The 22,156-nt window shown below is 38.8% G+C and overlaps 1 protein-coding gene and 1 long non-coding RNA gene across 3 annotated transcripts in view; both read right to left on the reverse strand.

The window, feature by feature from the left end:
- The window catches only part of LOC139569930 (uncharacterized), an 823,452-nt gene that overhangs the window by 39,303 nt on the left and 761,993 nt on the right, over window positions 1-22,156 (reverse strand). The window lies entirely within an intron of this gene.
- Window positions 631-21,779, reverse strand: LOC139560072 (stonustoxin subunit beta-like). The gene is made up of 5 exons (XM_071376946.1): window positions 21,681-21,779; window positions 14,016-14,081; window positions 7,610-7,663; window positions 2,544-2,590; window positions 631-1,627 (listed from the first exon to the last, which is right to left on the reverse strand). Exons 3-5 carry the CDS (start codon window positions 7,645-7,647, stop codon window positions 1,071-1,073), a joined length of 642 nt encoding a protein of 213 aa, XP_071233047.1. The 5' UTR covers window positions 7,648-7,663; window positions 14,016-14,081; window positions 21,681-21,779; the 3' UTR covers window positions 631-1,070.

Here is a 22,156-nt window from a genome sequence, read left to right on the forward strand (position 1 = left end):
ACAGAGAGGGCAGAGAGAACAGAGAGAGAGAACTCTGTTGCTATAGTAACCCTGCATCACAACACTCTGTTGTACAATTTGTTTAATTCAATTTCACATATTTAATTGTTTGTATTTCATTTCATATTAGTTTCATGTTTCAACCAGTCGCAGGTTAACGTCAACCTGACAGAGGAAACGTAACATCAATAACCAAACTGTTTTCACAATTAACATGCTTTTCTTGTTTCAAGTATGTTTTATTATGAAAAGTACAATATATCCTTGTATACTTGTAAAACTATGTATCGTATGTCCATATATAATTGTACAATTTGTTTTCAACATAAAGATATACAACAAATGATCACATTGGTATTTTAACAGTGTTATTGTCACAATTATAGGAAGACACGCATGTGTGTGTGTTGTGTGTGTGTGTGTGTGTGTGTGTGTGTGTGTGTGTGTGTGTGTCCCGTGTGTCCACTGTGTGTGTGTGTGTGTGTGTTTCTCCAGTGTGTGTGTGTGTCCAGTGTGTGTGTGTCTGTCCAGTGTGTGTGTGTGTGTGTCCAGTGTGTGTGTGTCCAGTGTGTGTGTGTGTGTGTGTGTGTGTGTGTGTCCAGTGTGTCTGTGTGTGTGTGTCCAGTGTGTGTCCAGTGTGTCCAGTGTGTGTGTGTGTCCAGTGTGTGTGTGTGTGTGTCCAGTGTGAGTGTGTGTGTGTGTGTCCAGTGTGTGTGTGTCCAGTATGTGTGTGTGTGTCCAGTGTGTCCAGTGTGTGTGTGTCCAGTGTGAGTGTGTGTGTCCAGTCTCTGTGTGTGTGTGTCCAGTGTGTGTGTGTCCAGTGTGTGTGTGTGTCCAGTGTGTCCAGTGTGTGTGTGTGTGTGTGTGTCCAGTGTGCGTGTGTCCAGTGTGTGTGTATGTATCTGTCCAGTGTGTGTGTGTGTATATTTGTCCAGTGTGTGTGTGTGTGTGTGTCCAGTGTGTGTGTGTGTGTGTCCAGTGTGTGTGTGTCCAGTGTGTGTGTGTGTGTGTGTGTGTGTGTGTGTGTGTGTGTGTGTGTGTGTGTGTGTGTGTGTGTGTGTGTCAGGTTATTATTTCAGGGACACTGAGGAGTCATACCAAACCCCAAACCCTGGATAGAGGGGCTCAGTGAATGTGGAGGTGAATGTGTACAGGTGGGTCAGTGTGTCAGAGGAGGCTCTATAGAAGGACAGAGTGCCGGCTGGCCAGTCCAGATACACTCCTACTCTGTGGGAGCTGGAGGAGGGGACGTCTATGGTAGTGAGATTATTATTGTGACAGGCAGTGTAACTGTTGTCAGAGCAGGTCAGACTCCAGGACTTGTCATTGGCTCCAAGCCAACAGTCTTGCAACAGATTGTATCCAAGACAACAGTCATCAACCTCTCCTCTCTTGTTGATTCCTTTATATGTCACTCCTATAAAAGCCCCTCTCCCACTCCACTCTACCTCCCAGTAACAGCGCCCAGTCAGACCCTCTCTACACAGCACCTGTCCACAGCCCTCAAATCTCTCTGGGTGATCAGGATACGGCTGCTTCTCTCTCCTACGTGTCACCTTTCTGTTCTCCTCAGACAGAGAGAGGAGTCTGTCTACTGTGTTTGGGTCCAGTGTGAGATCACAGACATCTGATGGATGAAACCAGACACAATATTAGAAATCATCATCATTCACATTAGAATGTTAACTCACTTTTCACTAATTCATTTAATGTAGATGTTTCTAGGTATCAAAAGGAGAAGTTAAGGTAACTTGAGACTTGTTGAATGATCATATGTTATACTGTCTGGTAATATAAAACACACTTAATCCCATTAATTACACACACACACACACACACACACACACACACACACACACACACACACACACACACACACACACACACACACACACACACACCTGTTTGCATCATGAACACAAATACACATTTCTTACGTAACATGAACATGCCACACACACAAACACACAGAGTCACACACATTGTCAAAGCAACTCTTTGTCACGTTCTGACCATAGTTCTTATGTGTTTTGCTTGTTTTAGTGTTGGTCAGGACGTGAGTTGGGTGGGCATTCTATGTTGTGTGTCTAGTTTGTCTGTTTCTATGTTTGGCCTAATATGGTTCTCAATCAGAGGCAGATGTTTTGTGTTGTCTCTGATTGGGAATCATATATAGGTGGCTTGTTTTGTGTTGGGGATTGTGGGTGGTTGTTTCCTGTCTCTGTGTTTTCTCTGCACCAGCTAGGACTATATCGGTTTGCCACATTTTGTTATTTTGTATCGTGTTAAGTGTTCACTGTTTATTGTTTTATTAAACATGTTGAGCACTGGCTACGCTGCGTGTTGGTCCGATCCCTGTTACACCCTCTCTTCTCGTGAAGAGAGGGAAGGCTGCCGTTACAGATATCCCTGATTTCTGCTTCTGTAGAACTACAGCTGATATTTAATATGACCAAGTCAGTAATGATGGTGGTCTTTGACTTTGACTTAACTTGAATTAAGACTTATTCTTAGTCATATTCTTCACAGCAGTCAACACTCACAATTTCTAGGCCCAGGATTCATTGTGTTCTCTCCACCATGTTCCACACTGTAGCGGTAAGCAGAAGAACAGAGTGATACACCTAAACTCACTCACACATAAACTGGACACACATGCACATTTCTAAGTGACCCCAAACTTTTGAACGGTTTTGTATAATTTATATATATTGTAACGACCCGGTATTGTGTTCTGTGTTTGTGGGTGTGTTATGGTTCTCATGGCTACTAGCAGGGGTTAAATATGTCAGGACAGATGGAAAGGTTGGGGGGGTATGATGGGTAATCCCGCGGGATTTGGAAATGCATAAAGAGGGATGAGTGTCTCATATCTCTCTCTTCTGTTCGGGCCTTGATCTGTTCCTATGAGTGTGACCTTAACTCGACATGTATAATTGTGTACGTTCGGCATTTAGCGGCGTGGGCTGTGGCCTGAACAATAGCCCAGTTTAGGAATAAACCTGTGTTCTAACCTGTACACCTGGAGTCCGTCTCTTTTCTCTTTAATGACCCAGCCGGGTCATTACAATATGTATATAATTACCTAAATGTATGATGTTTTTGGTTTATGTCAGTTTCATTATTTGTTATGCTATAAATTGTTATTTTATGGTTGTAAGTGGTAAAATGAACTAGAAAATGTTATGTTTTGCTATTCTGAGTAAATACTACTTTAGTAAGGAATTACACATTATTCAGTACTACTGCAGTTGCTCCAATAGATGGAAGCATAAGACCACTAATGATATTTCAGAAGATTAGTTTAGTTTTCTCCCTGGAAACATCATCACTCCCCCTACTTTAGTCGATTAAAAAAAAAAAAATTCTAGTAGTACATTCAATGTCAAATTCGTCAACCAGCATCGATCCATTCTGCCTTCTCGCACAAGTAGTCCCACAACTCAGCCCCGCCAGAAAGCTTGTGCCGTCACTCTCGAGCAAATGAGGGGCATGTTGAGGTACATTTGCTAACTGGTTGATATAATTTATTTATTGGATTTTTTAGATGCACTCGTCTTTTCTATTCCTGTTTAGTTCCAATATGAGATATTAAGAAACTTGTTTATAATGTATGTATACTGGAGTTGAGGTTAGAGCTGACTAGGGATTATGTGGCAGTATATGTATAGGGTTGTTCAATACCTGCTATATTTGCTATCTTTGTTGTTTTCCCAAAAGCAACACAGCCCTAAAAAGATATATAGCTAAAGTTAACTGCAAAGTAATGAGTGACCATTTTAGAAAATCATGGGACATATAGTCTGTGGTTGCATGCTATTTTATGTCAATCATATTGCTGCTTGTAGCCTATAACTGATGCTTCATGGTCTTATGCTGCCTTCTATTGGAAATATTTAGTAATTAAAATGTATTAATTCACGTACAGACATTGGTGAGGCAGCTGAGAAATAAAATGTATTTTTCTCATTAATTCCTTAGATCAGTCTCAAACCTGCCCCACCTATACCATGCCAATTGCTGGGCTTTCACAAAAGTTATTAATTCACCCAGTTCAAACCACATTTGAAAAATGAAACTAATGCGGCTTGTTTATCAAGTGTTCTGCCATGCAATAATACATATAATAAAATAACAAAACAAAAAAAGCTAAATCCCATGCCATGTTTTTATTAGAAAAAAATGTAATGTGTCCCGCCTACTTAAGGCGCCCCGAAAACAATATTAAAAAAGTCCAACCTTTAGATGGATTGAACACTAAAGTAACCGTCCATCTAGTGAAGAGAGGAAAAACGGACAGAGGTAGACAGCATCCGTCAACGAGAGAGGGAGAAGCCCCCACGGAATTTAACAGGTGGAAGAAACAACCGAAAATAAGAATTTGTTCTTAACTGACTTGCGTAGTTAAATAAAGGTAAATAAAACTAGGATGCTGCTGGTAGAGTAGCTAGCTAACTTACATTGCTGTACCGACTAGCTAGGATTACTAGGATGCTGCTGGTAGAGTAGCTAGCTAGCTTACATTGCTGTACCGACTAGCTAGGATTACTAGGATGCTGCTGGTAGAGTAGCTAGCTAACTTACATTGCTGTACCGACTAGCTAGGATTACTAGGATGCTGCTGGTAGAGTAGCTAGCTAGCTTATCTAGCTGTTCCAACTAGCTTAGCTAGCTAGCAGGTCGTTCGTCTGTCCCTCGTCTCGATGATGAATCCGGTGAACCACAAAATGAAACGACGATAGAGAGTGAAAATGATCTGGCTACACTCATACTGTCCCTGACTGTAAAGCAAAAAGATAATTTAACTATAAACCTCAGCTTAATTTAATGATAAACTGTGTCTCGTTATTCCCCAAGATCACCTCAGTCCACTCTGCGCGTAACCGGACAGTATCCTTGGCACCACATCGTATGTGGACACGGAACGCGGAAAGTTCCAGAACAGTGGCACAATCAACTAAACCCAGTCTTTACAGTGGGTTACATTACTAATATTCATATTTTTGTATTATGTAAAAAAAAGCATTCAACTTTTTTTATAACAATGTGTTGCGATCTGGGCCCATATCCACAAAGTGACTCAGAGTACAAAATTGGTCGTATAAGTGCTGAGAATAAAGACATTTTACTCTTATGGGTATAAATTAAAGCTATGCATGAAGTCGTTAGTTCCACCTAGTCAGCAGATATTTAGGACACCTCGTGAGCTGTCCTAAGTAGTTAAGAGTTCACAGCAGGTGTCTTGATAATACTATAGAATAATGCAGTGAGTCAGTGGTTCCTGAGCCACATGTAAATGCTTTGGATTAGTTAAAAATAATGTTTTGATATTTCTGTCACGTTCCTGACCTGTTTTCTGTTATTTTGTATGTGTTTAGTTGGGGTGGGCATTCTATGTTTTGTGTTTCTATGTTTAGGTCACTGGTAATTAGCCTTATATGGTTCTCGATCAGGGACGTTTGACGTTTCTCTGATTGAGAACCATATAAAGGTTGGCTGTTCACAATGTTTGTTTGTGGGTGATTGTCTTCCGTGTCTGTCTATGCACTACACGGGACTGTTTCGGTTTGTTTGTTCGTTATTTCGTTTGTTGTAGTCTGTACCTGTTCGTGCGTTCTTCGTGTTTCAAAACATTAACCTTTTGTTGATCAGAACTCAAGAGGTTCTTCACTGAACCCATATATATATATACACAGTGGGGAGAACAAGTATTTGATACACTTCCGATTTTGCAGGTTTTCCTACTTACAAAGCATGTAGAGGTCTGTAATTTTTATCATAGGTACACTTCAACTGTGAGAGACGGAATCTAAAACAAAAATCCAGAAAATCACATTGTATGATTTTTAAGTAATTAATATGCATTTTATTGCATGACATAAGTATTTGATACATCAGAAAAGCAGAACTTAATATTTGGTACAGAAACCTTTGTTTGCAATTACAGAGATCATACGTTTCCTGTAGTTCTTGACCAGGTTTGCACACACTGCAGCAGGGATTTTGGCCCACTCCTCCATACAGACCTTCTCCAGATCCTTCAGGTTTCGGGGCTGTCGCTGGGCTATACGGACTTTCAGCTCCCTCCAAAGATTTTCTATTGGGTTCAGCTCTGGAGACTGGCTAGGCCACTCCAGGACCTTGAGATGCTTCTTACGGAGCCACTCCTTAGTTGCCCTGGCTGTGTGTTTCGGGTCGTTGTCATGCTGGAAGACCCAGCCACGACCCATCTTCAATGCTCTTACTGAGGGAAGGAGGTTGTTGGCCAAGATCTCGCGATACATGGCCCCATCCATCCTCCCCTCAATACGGTGCAGTCGTCCTGTCCCCTTTGCAGAAAAGCATCCCCAAAGAATGATGTTACCACCTCCATGCTTCACGGTTGGGATGGTGTTCTTGGGGTTGTACTCATCCTTCTTCTTCCTCCAAACACGGCGAGTGGAGTTTAGACCAAAAAGCTCTATTTTTGTCTCATCAGACCACATGACCTTCTCCCATTCCTCCTCTGGATCATCCAGATGGTCATTGGCAAACTTCAGACGGGCCTGGACATGCGCTGGCTTGAGCAGGGGGACCTTGCGTGCGCTGCAGGATTTTAATCCATGACGGCGTAGTGTGTTACTAATGGTTTTCTTTGAGACTGTGGTCCCAGCTCTCTTCAGGTCATTGACCAGGTCCTGCCGTGTAGTTCTGGGCTGATCCCTCACCTTCCTCATGATCATTGCTGCTTGCATGGAGCCCCAGACCGAGGGTGATTGACCATCATCTTGAACTTCTTCCATTTTCTAATTGTGCCAACAGTTGTTGCCTTCTCACCAAGCTGCTTGCCTATTGTCGTGTAGTCCATCCCAGCCTTGTGCAGGTCTACAATTTTATCCCTTATGTCCTTACAGAGCTCTCTGGTCTTGGCCATTGTGGAGAGGTTGGAGTCTGTTTGATTGAGGTTGTGGACAGGTGTCTTTTATACAGGTAACTAGTTCAAGCAGGTGCAGTTAATACAGGTAATGAGTGGAGAACAGGAGGCCTTCTTAAAGAAAAACTAACAGGTCTGTGAGAGCCGGAATTCTTACTGGTTGGTAGGTGATCAAATACTTATGTCATGCAATAAAATGCAAATTAATTACTTAAATCATACAATGTGATTTTCTTATTTTGTTTTAGATTCCGTCTCTCACAGTTGAAGTGTACCTATGATAAAAATTACAGACCTCTACATGCTTTGTAATTAGGAAAACCTGCAAAATCGGCAGTGTATCAAATACTTGTTCTCCCCACTGTATATAACTTTTAGTGGTTCCATATATATTAAGGAAGTGATAGAAGCCTTTTTGGTTCTATAAGGAGCCTTCTTTTCTAAGAGTAAAATAAACATGTTTTTCTTTTGATTATTTAATTATCTACATCATGTTATTTCAAGTTGTCCCTTTGGAGCGCAACATCACATTGTTAAATAATAATCCTAAATTGGGCATGGCTATAAATGTGGCAATTGAAGGTATCTCGGGGGTAATATTTACCATTTCTGATTAAAAAACAAATGTAAATATTTTTGGAAATAGCATTTTGGAAATAAACTCTTAATAATTCTTAAACAAAACTGTCATCTCACCGGTTAGCGTTGGTGTCATGTTCCCCAGAGTGAGTCATTTTAGAGAACTGGCCCCTAAACAGAGAAACAACATCGTGGTTGTGGTTAACACAGTAATTCTTGAATGTCAGTTGTCATCATTTATTAATAGGGGGGCGCCATTTCGACTTAAACTGCCTCGTACTCAATTCTTGCTCGTACAATATGCATATTATTATTACTATTGGATAGAAAACACTCTAGTTTCTAAAACCGTTTGAATTATACCTGTGAGTAAAACAGAACTCATTTTGCAGCAAACTTCCTGTCAGAAAGTGAGAAATCTGAAATCGGGGCCTCTGTTCCAGGGTCAGTTAATTAATTTGCATGTAATCTATGGGTCTACATGCACTGCATACGCCTTCCCCTAGATGTCAGTAAGCAGTGAGAATTGGAATGGGGTGTCTAGGTATATCTGGGGCCGTATAAAAGCTCTTGGAACCGGGTGTACAGTCTTTTCAACGTTCTTCATGACGCAAGACGGACCTCGGGATTGCATTCTGAAAAGCTCTCGTTATAGGCGTTAGATATATCCGGCTCTGATTTTATTTGATATAGGTGTTAAAAACATCATAATGTAGTTATTTTAAACTGAATTATATCAGTTTTTAAATCAGTATATTGCGATTTTCGGTATTTCATTTGTGCTGCGTTATAGTGAGTTGGACACGTCTTCGCCACATGGCTAATGTTTGCTGCTAATTCCAAAGTTGAAGAAGACAATCTACAACCGAGCAACGATTATTTTGGACAAAGGACACCTTGCACAAGATTCTGATGGAAGCTCATCAAATAGTAAGAACTATTTATGATGTTAATTCGTTGTTCTGTTAAAATGTTAAACTATTATTCCGCCATTAATTTCGGTGCGGTCTCGCTTTAACGCACGCTGTATGTCGTAGTAACGTTAATTTTAAAAATCTAACACAGCGGTTGCATTAAGAACTAATGTATCTTTCATTTGCTGTCCAACCTGTATTTTTTAGTCAAGTTTATGATTAGTTATTGATTAGATTAGGTGCCTCTCCCAAGATTTCTCCTGACATTTTGTTTGCAGCTTGGCTACTATTCTCATTGTATAACCACGATTTGTGCCGCTAAATATGCACATTTTCGAACAAACCATATGTATTGTGTAATATGATGTTATACGACTGTCATCTGAAGTTGAGAAGGTTAGTGAAAAATATAATATCTTTTGCTGGTTTATTCGCTATCGCTAACGTGCATGAATCAATGCTGCTGTGTTGGCTATTGTAGTAAGCTAATATAATGCTATATTGTGTTCGCTGTAAAACACTTAAAAAATCTGATATTGGCTGGATTCACAAGATCTTTGTCTTTCATTTGCTGTACACTGTATTTTTCATACATTTTTATGATGAGTATATAGGTAATTCACGTTGCTCTCTGTAGTTATTCTAGTTACTTTGGTGAGTTGTGATGGTGGCTGCAATGTAAAACTATGATTTATACCTGAAATATGCACATTTTTCGAACAAAACATATGCTATACAATAAATGTGTTATCAGACTGTCATCTGATGAAGTTGTTTCTTGGTTAGTGATTATTTATATCTTTATTTGGTCGAATTTGTGATATGCAGGAAAAAAATGGTGGAGTAAAAAAAGTGTTGTTTTTTGCTAATGTGGTTAGCTAATAGATTTACATATTGTGTCTTCCCTGTAAAACATTTTAAAAATCAGAAATGATGGCTGGATTCACAAGATGTGTATCTTTCATTCGCTTATTACTATTAGCAAATTAAAGACAAACATCTTGTGAATCCAGACAATATTTCAGATTTTTTAAGTGTTTTACAGCAAACACAATATAGCATTATATTAGCTTACTACAATAGCTAACCACACAACCGCATTCATTCACCGCAAAGGTAGCGATCGCAAAAAAACAGCAAAATATATAAAATTATTCACTAACCTTGACAAACTTCATCAGATGACAGTCCTATAACATCATATTACACAATACATATATGTTTTGTTCGAAAATGTGCATATATTAGCGGTACAAATCGTGGTTTTACAATGTGAATACGTAGTCAAAATGCACAAAATTGTCCGGAGAAATCTTGGACAGTTACCTAATTTAATCAAATAACTCATCATAAACTTTACTAAAAAATACATGTTGTACAGCAAATGAAAGATACATTAGTTCTTAACCTGTCTAGCCCCTGCGTTCCGCTAGCGGAACTCCTCCCACATTCCACTGAAAAGGCAGAGCACGAAGTTCAAAAAATATTTTTTTGAAATATTTAACTTTCACACATTAACAAATCCAATACAGCAAATGAAAGATACACATCTTGTGAATCCAGTCAACATGTCCGATTTTTAAAATGTTTTACAGCGAAAACAGCACGTATATTTATGGTAGCTCACCACCAAATACGAAGGACAGACATTTTTCACAGCACAGGTACCATGCACAAAGCCAACCTAACTAACCAAGAAACAACTTCATCAGATGACAGTCTTATAACATGTTACACAATAAATCTATGTTTTGTTAGAAAAATTTGCGTATTTGAGGTATAAATCAGTTTTACATTGCAGCTACCATCAGAGCTACCGTCAAAAATAGCACCGAAGCAGCCAGAGCAATTATAGAGACCAACGTGTATTACCTAATTACTCATCATAAAACATTTCTTAAAAATACACAGCGTACAGCAATTGAAAGACACAGATCTTGTGAATCCAGACAATATTTCAGATGTTCTAAGTGTTTTACAGCAACCACAATATAACGTTATATTAACTTAGCACAATAGCAAACATCACAATAGCTCACAATAGCATTGATTCAAGCCAAACATAGCCATTACGTATAAACCACCAAAAGATATTAATTTTTTCACTAACCTTCTCAGAATTCTTCAGATGACAGTCCTATAACATCATATTACACAACGCATATAGAGTTTGTTCGAAAATGTGCATATTTAGCTGCACAAATCGTGTTATACAATGAGAAAAGTAGCAAAGCTGCCCAGAAAATGGCAGGAGAATACTTTGAAAAGGCACCTATTCTAATCAGTAACTATTCCAAAACTTGACTAAAAAATACAGGTTGGACAGCAATTGAAAGAAATTAGTTCTTAATGCAATCGCTGGGTTACATTTTTAAAATTAACATTACTTCAAGCATACAGCGCGCGCTAAAGCGAGACCGCACCATAATTCATGGCGGAATTATTATCTGACATTTGTCAACATAAGTACGAATTAACAGCATAAAGACTGCTTACTATTAGCTGAGCTTCCATCAGAATCTTGGGCAAGGTGTCATTTCTTCAAAACAATCGTCTTTGGGTTGAAAGATGTCCTCTTGTCCGGTCGAATTAGCCGCTAAACGTTAGCCGCCAACTGGAGTGGTGTCCAACTCGTGAATGCGCATGACAAAGAAATCCCAGAAATTCGCAATAAACTGCTATAAACTGCTATAAGTCGGTTTAAATTAACTACCTTATGATGTCTTTAACACCTATAACGAATAAAAACATGACTGGAGATATAGAAATACTAAACGAAAGCGTTTGCAGGACGCCATTCTGATGTCTTCATGCGCCAAGCGCACTGTTGAAAAGAACGGTACTTCCTGTTCCAAGGCTAATATAAGGTCCCAGATTGCGCAATCGACTCCATTCAAAGTCTCACCGCTTACTGACATCTAGAGGAAGGCGTATGCAGTGCATGTACCCTCATAGCTTGCATGGGGACTTATAAACTGATCTCAGAACAGGGACCTGGATTTCTGAAATCTCACTCCCTGACAGGAAAAGTGCTGCAGAAGGAGTTCTGTTTCACTCAGAGAAATAATTCAAACGGTTTTAGAAACTAGAGTGTTTTCTATCCAATAGTAATAATAATATGCATATTGTACGAGCAAGAATTGAGTACGAGGCCGTTTAAATTGTGAACGATTTTTCCCCAAAGTGTAAATAGCGCCCCCTATCAACAGGTTAATGCAACCGCTGTGTTAGATTTTTAAAAGTAACTTTAGTACGACATACAGCTTACGTTATAACGAGACAGCGCCCAAAATAAGGGTGGAAAATATGACTAAAAATTTTCAACAGAAATATGAAATAACATAAATGGTTCCTACTTTTGAACTTCCATCAGAATGTTGTACAAGGAGTCCTTGTCCAGAATAATCGTTGTTTGGTTGTAGAATGTCCTCTTCTCCTGTCGAATTAGCAACCAAAGCTAGCCATGTGGCGCAAACGTGCCCAACTTCACATAACGCAAAGAAAAGAATTCCGAAAATCGCAATAAATGTTCAATAAACTGATATAACTCGGTTTAAAATAATTACTTTATGATGTTTTTATCACATATATCAAATAAAATCAGAGCCGGAGATATCTAACGTCTATACCGAAAGCTTTTCAGAACGCAATCTGGGGTTCCTTCTCGCGCCTTCCAAGACAATGAAAATTCCAGACACGTCATTCCAAAAGCTCTTGTTCGGCCTCAGATCAAGCTAGACACCCAATTCCACCTCTCACTGCCTGTTGACATCTAGTGGAAGGCGTATGCAGTGCATGTAGAGCCATATATTTCAGGCAAATTAATAGGAAGGCCCTGGAACAGAGCCTCGATTTCAGATTTTTCACTTTCTGACAGGAAGTTTGCTGCAAAATGAGTTCTGTTTTACTCACAGATATAATTCAAACGGTTTTAGAAACTAGAGTGTTTTCTATCCAATAGTAATAATAATATGCATATTGTACGAGGCAGTTTAATTTGGGCACGATTTTTTACAAAGCGAAAACAGTGCCCCCCTATTGATCCATTCAGAAAGTTTATTTTCAACAAGTAACAGGTGTTATATTATGTAAAGTAGACTAGGTTATAATGTATAGTAGTGGGTTGGTAGTGATATGTAGATGTTATATTATGTAAAGTAGACTAGGTTATAATGTATAATAGTGGTTTGTTAGTGATATGCAGATCAAGGTCTATACCTCGGCTATAGCCTACATATCATAGATGACCAGTCTAAACCTGTTCGGATCAGTTCAGTGACAATCAGGTTTGTCAGCATGATAAGTGATAAGCCTTGTAAAAGTTTGTCATCTGTACAGAGATTATGTCTATCTGAAAAAGACATTGAGTTAGAAGCGATGAAGTTGTAACTGTCAGCTGCTGTAAACCTCTGTGATTGGATGTTATAGACCCCCATCTGAACAGTTTCTTTCCCCTTGATGTTGCCCTCACCAACTGACTCATAGAGACTAGAGGACTATGCTGTGGCCCTCACCGACTGGCCCATAGAGACTAAAGGACTATGCTGTGGCCCTCACCAACTGGCCACCTGGTCCATAGAGACTAAATGACTATGCTGTGGCCCTCACCAACTGGCCACCTGGCCCATAGAGACTAAAGGACTATGCTGTGGCCCTCACCGACTGGCCCATAGAGACTAAATGACTATGCTGTGGCCCTCACCAACTGGCCACCTGGTCCATAGAGACTAAATGACTATGCTGTGGCCCTCACCAACTGGCCACCTGGCCCATAGAGACTAAAGGACTATGCTGTGGCCCTCACCAACTGGCCACCTGGTCCATAGACATTTACATTTAAGTCATTTAGCAGACGCTCTTATCCAGAGCGACATAAAAACTAGGCAAGTCAGTTAACCTGTTTGGGCTGCAGCCCGACACCGGTACACTTATGACAACATCCAGCTCAAGTGCAGGGCGCGAAATTCAAAAGATATTTTTTTTAAATATTTAACTTTCACACATTAACAAGTCCAAGACACAAGATGAAAGGTACACATCTTGTGAATCCAGCCAACATGTCCTATTTTTAAAATGTGTTACAGGGAAGACACAATATGTAAATCTATTAGCTAACCACGTTAGTAAAAGACACCACTTTTCTTACTCCATCAGTTTTTTCTCCATCAGTAGCTATCACAAATTCGACCAAATAAAGATATAAATAGCCACTAACCAAGAAACAACTTCATCAGATGACAGTCTGATAACATATTTATTGTATTGCATATGTTTTGTTCGAAAAATTAGCATATTTCAGGTATAAATCATAGTTCACATTTCAGCTACAATCAGAAATTGCACCGAAAGCAGCCATAATATTTACAGACATCAACGTCAAATACCTAATTACTCATCATAAAACATTTCTGAAAAATACATAGTGTACAGCAATTGAAAGACAGGCATCTTGTGATTCCAGACAATATTTCCGATTTATTAAATGTTTTACAGCAAACAAAATGTAGCGTTATATTAGCGTAGCCACAATAGCCAGAAACACTTGGGCGCCGACGACTAGTTCACATGCACGACAGATATTAGAAATAGCATCATAAAATGTTTCTTACTTTTGGTGATCTTCCGTCAGAATGTTGGACAAGGTGTCCTTTGTCCAGAATAGTCGTTGTTTGGATCTGGAATGGCAAATTTCCCTGATCATTTAGCATGGGCACTTGCCAAGTGGCACGGATCTCTCCAACGTCAACAAAGTCAATAATCTGATTAAACTATATTGAAAAAACATACTTTACGATGATATGGTCACATGTATCAAATAAAATCCAAACCGGAGATGTTAGTCGTCCATAACGACAGCTAAACAGAAGGCAAATCCATGTCCCCTTTCGCGCGCTCCAGAAACAGGATATGGACGGTCACGTCATACAAAGAGCTTTAATTCCACCTCAGACCCAGATAAACACGAAATTTCTTCTCTCACCGCCTCTTGACAACAAGGGGAAGGTGTATGAAGTGTACGTAGACTCTTACGTATCATGCCCATGTATAGGCAGGAAGAGGAAGAGAGCATTGATTTCAGACTTTCAACTTCCGGGTCAGGAAAAGTGCTGCAGAATGAGTTCTGTTTCACTCAGAGAAATAATTCAAACGGTTTTAGAAACTAGAGAGTGTTTTCTATCCAATAATAATAATAATATGCATATTGTACGAGCAATTGCACATGAATTGAGTACGAGGCCGTTTGAAATGGGCACCATTTAACTGCAGCCATAAGTTAATTAAGAACAAATTCTTATTTTCAATGACAGCCTAGGAACAGTGGGTTAACTGCCTTTTCAGGGGCAGAATGACAGATATGTACCTTGTCAGCTCGGGGATTTGAACTTGCAACCTTTCGGTTACTAGTCCAACGGTCTAACCACTAGGCTACCCTGCCGCCCCGTGAGGGCCAGATGCCCATAGAGACTGTATCCATGTATCCACTACTGTATGTCAACTGTATATCCACTGTACTGTTTATCAACTGTATATCCACTGTACTGTTTATCAACTTATCAACTGTATATCCACTGTACTGTATATCAACTGTATAGCCACTGTACTGTATATCAACTGTATATCCACTGTACTGTATATCAACTGTACTGTATATCAACTGTACTGTATATCAACTGTATATCAACTGTATATCCACTGTACTGTATATCAACTGTATATCCACTGTATATCAACTGTATATCCACTGTACTGTATATCCACTGTACTGTTTATCAACTGTATAGCCAATGCACTGTTTTTCAACTGTATGTCCACTGTACTGTATGTCAACTGTTTATCCACTGTACTGTATATCAACTGTACTGTATATCCACTGTACTGTTTATCAACTGTACTGTATATCAACTGTATATCCACTGTACTGTATATCCAATGTACTGTTTATCAACTGTATATCCACTGTACTGTTTGTCAACTGTATATCAACTGTATATCAACTGTATATCCACTGTACTGTATATCAACTGTATATCCACTGTACTGTATATCAACTGTACTGTATATTAACTGTATATCCACTGTACTGTATATCAACTGTATATCCACTGTACTGTATATCAACTGTATATCCACTGTACTGTATATCAACTGTATATCCACTGTACTGTATATCAACTGTATATCCACTGTACTGTATATCAACTGTATATTAACTGTATATCCACTGTACTGTATATTAACTGTATATCCACTGTACTGTATATTAACTGTATATCCACTGTACTGTATATTAACTGTATATCCACTGTACTGTATAGCAACTGTATATCCACTGTACTGTATATCAACTGTATATCCACTGTACTGTATATCAACTGTATATCCACTGTACTCTATATCAACTGTATATCCACTGTACTCTATATCCACTGTACTGTATAGCCACTGTACTGTATATCAACAGTATAGCCACTGTACTGTATATCAACTGTATAGCCACTGTACTGTTTATCAACTGTATAGCCACTGTACTGTTTATCAACTGTATAGCCACTGTACTGTTTATCAACTGTATATCCACTGTACTGTATATCCACTGTACTGTATGTCTATTGTATATCCACTGTACTGTGTCTATTGTATATCCACTGTACTGTTAGTCTACTGTATAGCCACTGTATGTCTACTGTATAGCCACTGTATGTCTACTGTATAGCCACTGTATGTCTACTGTATAGCCACTGTATGTCTACTGTATAGCCACTGTATGTCTACTGTATAGCCACTGTACTGTATGTCTACTGTATAGCCACTGTACTGTATGTCTACTGTATAGCCACTGTACTGTATATCAACTGTATAGCCACTGTATGTCTACTGTATAGCCACTGTATGTCTACTGTATAGCCACTGTACTGTTAGTCTACTGTATAGCCACTGTATGTCTACTGTATAGCCACTGTACTGTATGGCTACTGTATAGCCACTGTATGTCTACTGTATAGCCACTGTACTGTATGTCTACTGTATAGCCACTGTATAGCCACTGTACTGTATGTCTACTGTATAGCCACTGTATAGCCACTGTACTGTATAGCCACTGTACTGTATGTCTACTGTATATCCACTGTACTGTATAGCCACTGTACTGTGTGTCTACTGTATAGCCACTGTACTGTGTGTCTACTGTATAGCCACTGTACTGTATATCTACTGTACTGTATAGCCACTGTACTATATATCAACAGTATAGCCACTGTACTGTATATCCACTGTACTGTATATCAACTGTATAGTCACTGTACTGTTTATCAACTGTATAGCCACTGTACTGTTTATCAACTGTATATCCACTGTACTGTATATCCACTGTACTGTATATCCACTGTACTGTATATCCACTGTACTGTATATCAACTGTATAGCCACTGTACTGTTTATCAACTGTATAGCCACTGTACTGTTTATCAACTGTATAGCCACTGTACTGTATATCAACTGTATAGCCACTGTACTGTTTATCAACTGTATAGCCACTGTACTGTATGTCTATTGTATAGCCACTGTACTGTTAGTCTACTGTACTGTTAGTCTACTGTACTGTTAGTCTACTGTACTGTTAGTCTACTGTATATCCACTACTGTATATCAACTGTACTGTATATCAACTGTATATCCACTGTACTGTTAGTCTACTGTATATCCACTGTACTGTATATCTACTGTACTGTTAGTCTACTGTATAGCCACTGTACTGTTAGTCTACTGTATAGCCACTGTACTGTGAGTCTACTGTACTGTTAGTCTACTGTACTGTTAGTCTACTGTACTGTTAGTCTACTGTACTGTTAGTCTACTGTATATCCACTACTGTATATCAACTGTACTGTATATCAACTGTATATCCACTGTACTGTTAGTCTACTGTATATCCACTGTACTGTATATCTACTGTACTGTTAGTCTACTGTATAGCCACTGTACTGTTAGTCTACTGTATAGCCACTGTACTGTTAGTCTACTGTACTGTTAGTCTACTGTACTGTTAGTCTACTGTATATCCACTGTACTGTATATCCACTGTACTGTTAGTCTACTGTATAGCCACTGTACTGTTAGTCTACTGTATAGCCACTGTACTGTATATCCACTGTACTGTTAGTCTACTGTATATCCACTGTACTGTATATCTACTGTACTGTTAGTCTACTGTATAGCCACTGTACTGTTAGTCTACTGTATAGCCACTGTACTGTTAGTCTACTGTACTGTTAGTCTACTGTATATCCACTGTACTGTATATCCACTGTACTGTTAGTCTACTGTATAGCCACTGTACTGTTAGTCTACTGTATATCCACTGTACTGTATATCCACTGTACTGTTAGTCTACTGTATAGCCACTGTACTGTTAGTCTACTGTATAGCCACTGTACTGTTAGTCTACTGTATAGCCACTGTACTGTTAGTCGACTGTATAGCCACTGTACTGTTAGTCTACTGTATAGCCACTGTACTGTAGTCTACTGTATAGCCACTGTACTGTATAGCCACTGTATAGCCACTGTTTATTCTCTTATAGCTCTATGCTCACTCTACCTAGTTGTGTATAATGTTGTAAGGGAAACTTTGTGTAAACTAATCTGTCTGTATTCTGTCTCTAAATGTTGTGTATCACCAGCAGCACCATATCAACTTGTATTTGAGTTTGAAAAAGACTTCTGAAGTTTGTAATTCCACTTAGAAATTTCAGACTTCTGTTTTCCTTACGAAACATGTATCAACCTACAATAATGTCCATTAATTATAATTTACATAATGATTCACATTTCCTGTTGCTGCAGGAATATTTTCTTACTGTAGTAAACTGACTCAAATTAAGATCCTACATCTGTATGTGTAAATGTACTTGGTGAATAAAGGTGATTGTGATTCTACAAAGGTTGAGTCTCTAGATTCCCTTGCTGCTCTGGATAAATAATGAAATGGTTCTCATAGTGATTTAAACTGGGACTGGTTATCTCCCAACTCTGAGACTGGGACTGGTTATCTCCCCACTCTGAGACTGGGACTGGTTATCTCCCAACTCTGAGACTGGGACTGGTTATCTCCCAACTCTGAGACTGGGACTGGTTATCTCCCAACTCTGAGACTGGGACTGGTTATCTCCCAACTCTGAGACTGGGACTGGTTATCTCCCAACTCTGGGACTGGTTATCTCCCAACTCTGGGACTGGTTATCTCCCAACTCTGGGACTGGTTATCTCCCAACTCTGAGGACATGTCATTAGTTACATTTCACCCAATTGATAAAGGCAGCTACAAGGCTGAACCCAGAAGACAACTCTAAATCAACACTTACTGATATTATCCTAAAATCCTTTGACTCGTATTATTGTTTCTCTTTGTTCATCAGGTAGTCTATGGTATTAACATTGTAGCAAACAGCGGGGAAGTGAACCCAGGTCGCACCTGTAAAAGGCCAACAAGTTACGCATCGCGCCAATTGGCACCAATTGGGTTACTTGGTTGGAATTGTGACGTGGCTCAAATAGAGAAGGTCAGAACACGATAGAGGAACTATGATACAATTACATTATGATATGATAATCACTACACTATAGAGGAAATATGGTACAATTACATTATCATATGAAATGTAGAGGATCACTACACTATAGTGGAACTATGGTACAATTACATTATCATATGAAATGTAGAGGATCACTACACTATAGAGGAAATATGATACAATTACATTATCATATGAAATGTAGAGGATCACTACACGATAGTGGAACTATGGTACAATTACATTATCATATGAAATGTAGAGGATCACTACACTAGAGGAACTATGATACAATTACATTATCATATGAAAAGTTAAATGTAGAACTATAATATCTGAATATTGATATATTGAATTTGACTTGACCAGGTCCAGTCAGCTCCATGTTGTATGATTAAACTGACACCAACCTGTCTCAGTAGAAGTAGACTGTTAGGAGTGTTTTACTTCACTATACTAACATTACACCATACATTTAATTTATCTACTGTTAGGAGTGTTTTACTTCACTATACTAACATTACACCATACATTTAATTTATCTACTGTTAGGAGTGTTTTACTTCACTATACTAACATTACACCATACATTTAATTTATCTACTGTTAGGAGTGTTTTACTTCCATTCACTATACTAACATTACACCATACATTTAATTTATCTACTGTTAGGAGTGTTTTACTTCCATTCACTATACTAACATTACACCATACATTTAATTTATCGACTGTTAGGAGTGTTTTACTTCACTACTGTTAGGAGTGTTTAACTTCACTATACTAACATTACACCATACATTTAATTTCTCTACCCACTTTACAATAATCCTTGGCAGAATTCTCACCTTGTAGCCTGAATTCACAACCAGAACATGTCAAGTCATTGAGATATTTTCCGTTCTGCTGAGAGAGCACCTTCCTGATGACTAGCGCTCTGTATATTCTGATGGATGAGGTCTGTTAAAAACATCCTAAAGATTGATTCTATACTTCATTTTGAAATGTTTCTACGACCAGTAGTATAACTTTTTGGAATTTTCGTCCGACCTTTCCGCTGGACTTGCACACGCATTTGAAATTGTTTACCAAACGCCCTAACAAAAGGAGGTATATGGACATAAATTATGAACTTTATCAAACAAATCAAACATTTATTGTGGAACTGGCATTCCTGTATTCTGATGAAAAACATCAAAGGTAAGTGAATATTTATAATGCTATTTCTGACTTCTGTTGACTCCACAATATGGCGGATATTTATTTGGCTGATTTGGGCTCTGAGCGCCGTACTCAGATTATTGCATGGAATGCTTTTTCTGTAAAGTTTTTTTGAAATCTGACACAGCGGTTGCATTAAGTTCCATGCATAACACTTGTATTTTCATCAACATTTATAATGAGTATTTCTGTAAATTGATGTGGCTCTCTGCAAAATCACTGCATGTTTTGGAACTACTGAACTACTGTCAATGTAAAATGAGATTTTTTTTGATAAATATGCACTTTATCGAACAAACATACATGTATTGTGTAACATGAAGTCCTATGAGTGTCATCTGATGAAGATCATCAAAGGTTAGTGATTAATTTTATCTCTATTTGTGCTTTTTGTGACTCCTCTCTTTGGCTGGAAAAATGGCTGTTTTTCTGTGACTTGGTGGTGACCTAACATAATCGTTTGTGGAGCTTTCGCTGTAAAGCCTTTTTGAAATCAGACACGGTGGCTGGATTAACGAGAAGTGTATCTTTAAAATGGTGCCTAATACTTGAATGTTTGAGAAATTTGATTTATGAGATTTCTGTTTAAATTTGGCGCACTGCAATTTCACTTTCCGCTAGCGGAACTCCGTTCCAGGACAGGTTTACTGACTTGCATAGTTAAATAATAATAAATACCCCTCAGGCTACGTTCAGGGTTCAGCATCAGGCAGGCATAAACAGCCGAGCCGTAGGCAACTACATAGACTGTATTCATTAATTTACTTCACAGCCAACAGTTTTAAAATGTTGCATAAACAGTTTACTCCAAACACTGTACAACACTACCTAATTGGTTTCTGTTGCCAAATGTTTTGCTATGGTGGGCACTAATGAATACACACAACCTGTTTTGAGGAAGTGTACGTTCCTAGGCTTTCCACAATAATTGTCTCTTTCACACAACATACCTTCCTGAGTGAAAAGCATAAACAGTAGATTAGAAAGAGAAAATGTTTGTTTGTTGCTTGTTGTGTTTAAAAGCCTGTTTTGAGAAGACAAGTCTATAGACCTATGATCCAGTACACTCTTAGAATAAAGGGTTCCAAACGGGTCCTCCGGCTGTCCCCATAGGAGAACGCTTTTGGGTTCCAGGTAGAACCCTTCTGGCTTCCATGTAGAACCCTCTGTGGAAAGGGTTCTGTATGGAACCCAAAAGTGTTCTACCTAGTACCAAAAAGGGTTCTACAAAGGGTTAACCTATGGGGACAGCCAAAAAACCCTTTCAGATTCTAGATAGTGTTGGAGTGATCATCCTGGGGGCAGACGCATGGGTTGAACTCGTTCTGTTCCAATCTGTCTAATTTATTTCAAACATTTAAGGACTATTACAACACTGTCCTTTATAAATATAATTAACTATATGAATACACATATCATCAACTATATTAATACACATAACAATATCATCAACTATATTAACACACATAACAATCGTCGTCTTACCTTAATTAAATCTCTCTCTCAATAGAAACAGAGTCTGAAATGATCATTAGGTCGTTGAAAGTTGCTTTCGTTTGCTCTGATCATTACATATCAGGTTCTGCCTGTTCTCTCTCCCCTCCCTCTCTCTTTATAGCTCTTACAATGTGCCTTGGCATACATTCTACAACTGTCTTGAAGTCTATTGGAGGGATGTGACATCATTCTTCCACAAGAAATTCCATCATTTGGTGTTTTGTTGATGGTGGTGTTCAATTGTGTTGAGACCTGGTGACTGAAACATGGCATATTGTGAAACATCAGCAAGTTCAGCAGTCTTCATCACTGAAGATCCTGCCAAACGTACCCCTAGGATTCTCCCCTAGGATTTGAAGACATTGTTGCCCTAGCCCATAGCCAGTACGGGGGTCCGGGAAGGAATTTCAACAGTTAAATCCATGAATATAACAACAGTGTATTTCCAAAAACCACTCAAACTT

The sequence above is a fragment of the Salvelinus alpinus genome, chromosome 1 (genome assembly GCF_045679555.1).
Source record: "Salvelinus alpinus chromosome 1, SLU_Salpinus.1, whole genome shotgun sequence".
Classification (NCBI taxonomy): Eukaryota; Metazoa; Chordata; class Actinopteri; order Salmoniformes; family Salmonidae; genus Salvelinus; species Salvelinus alpinus.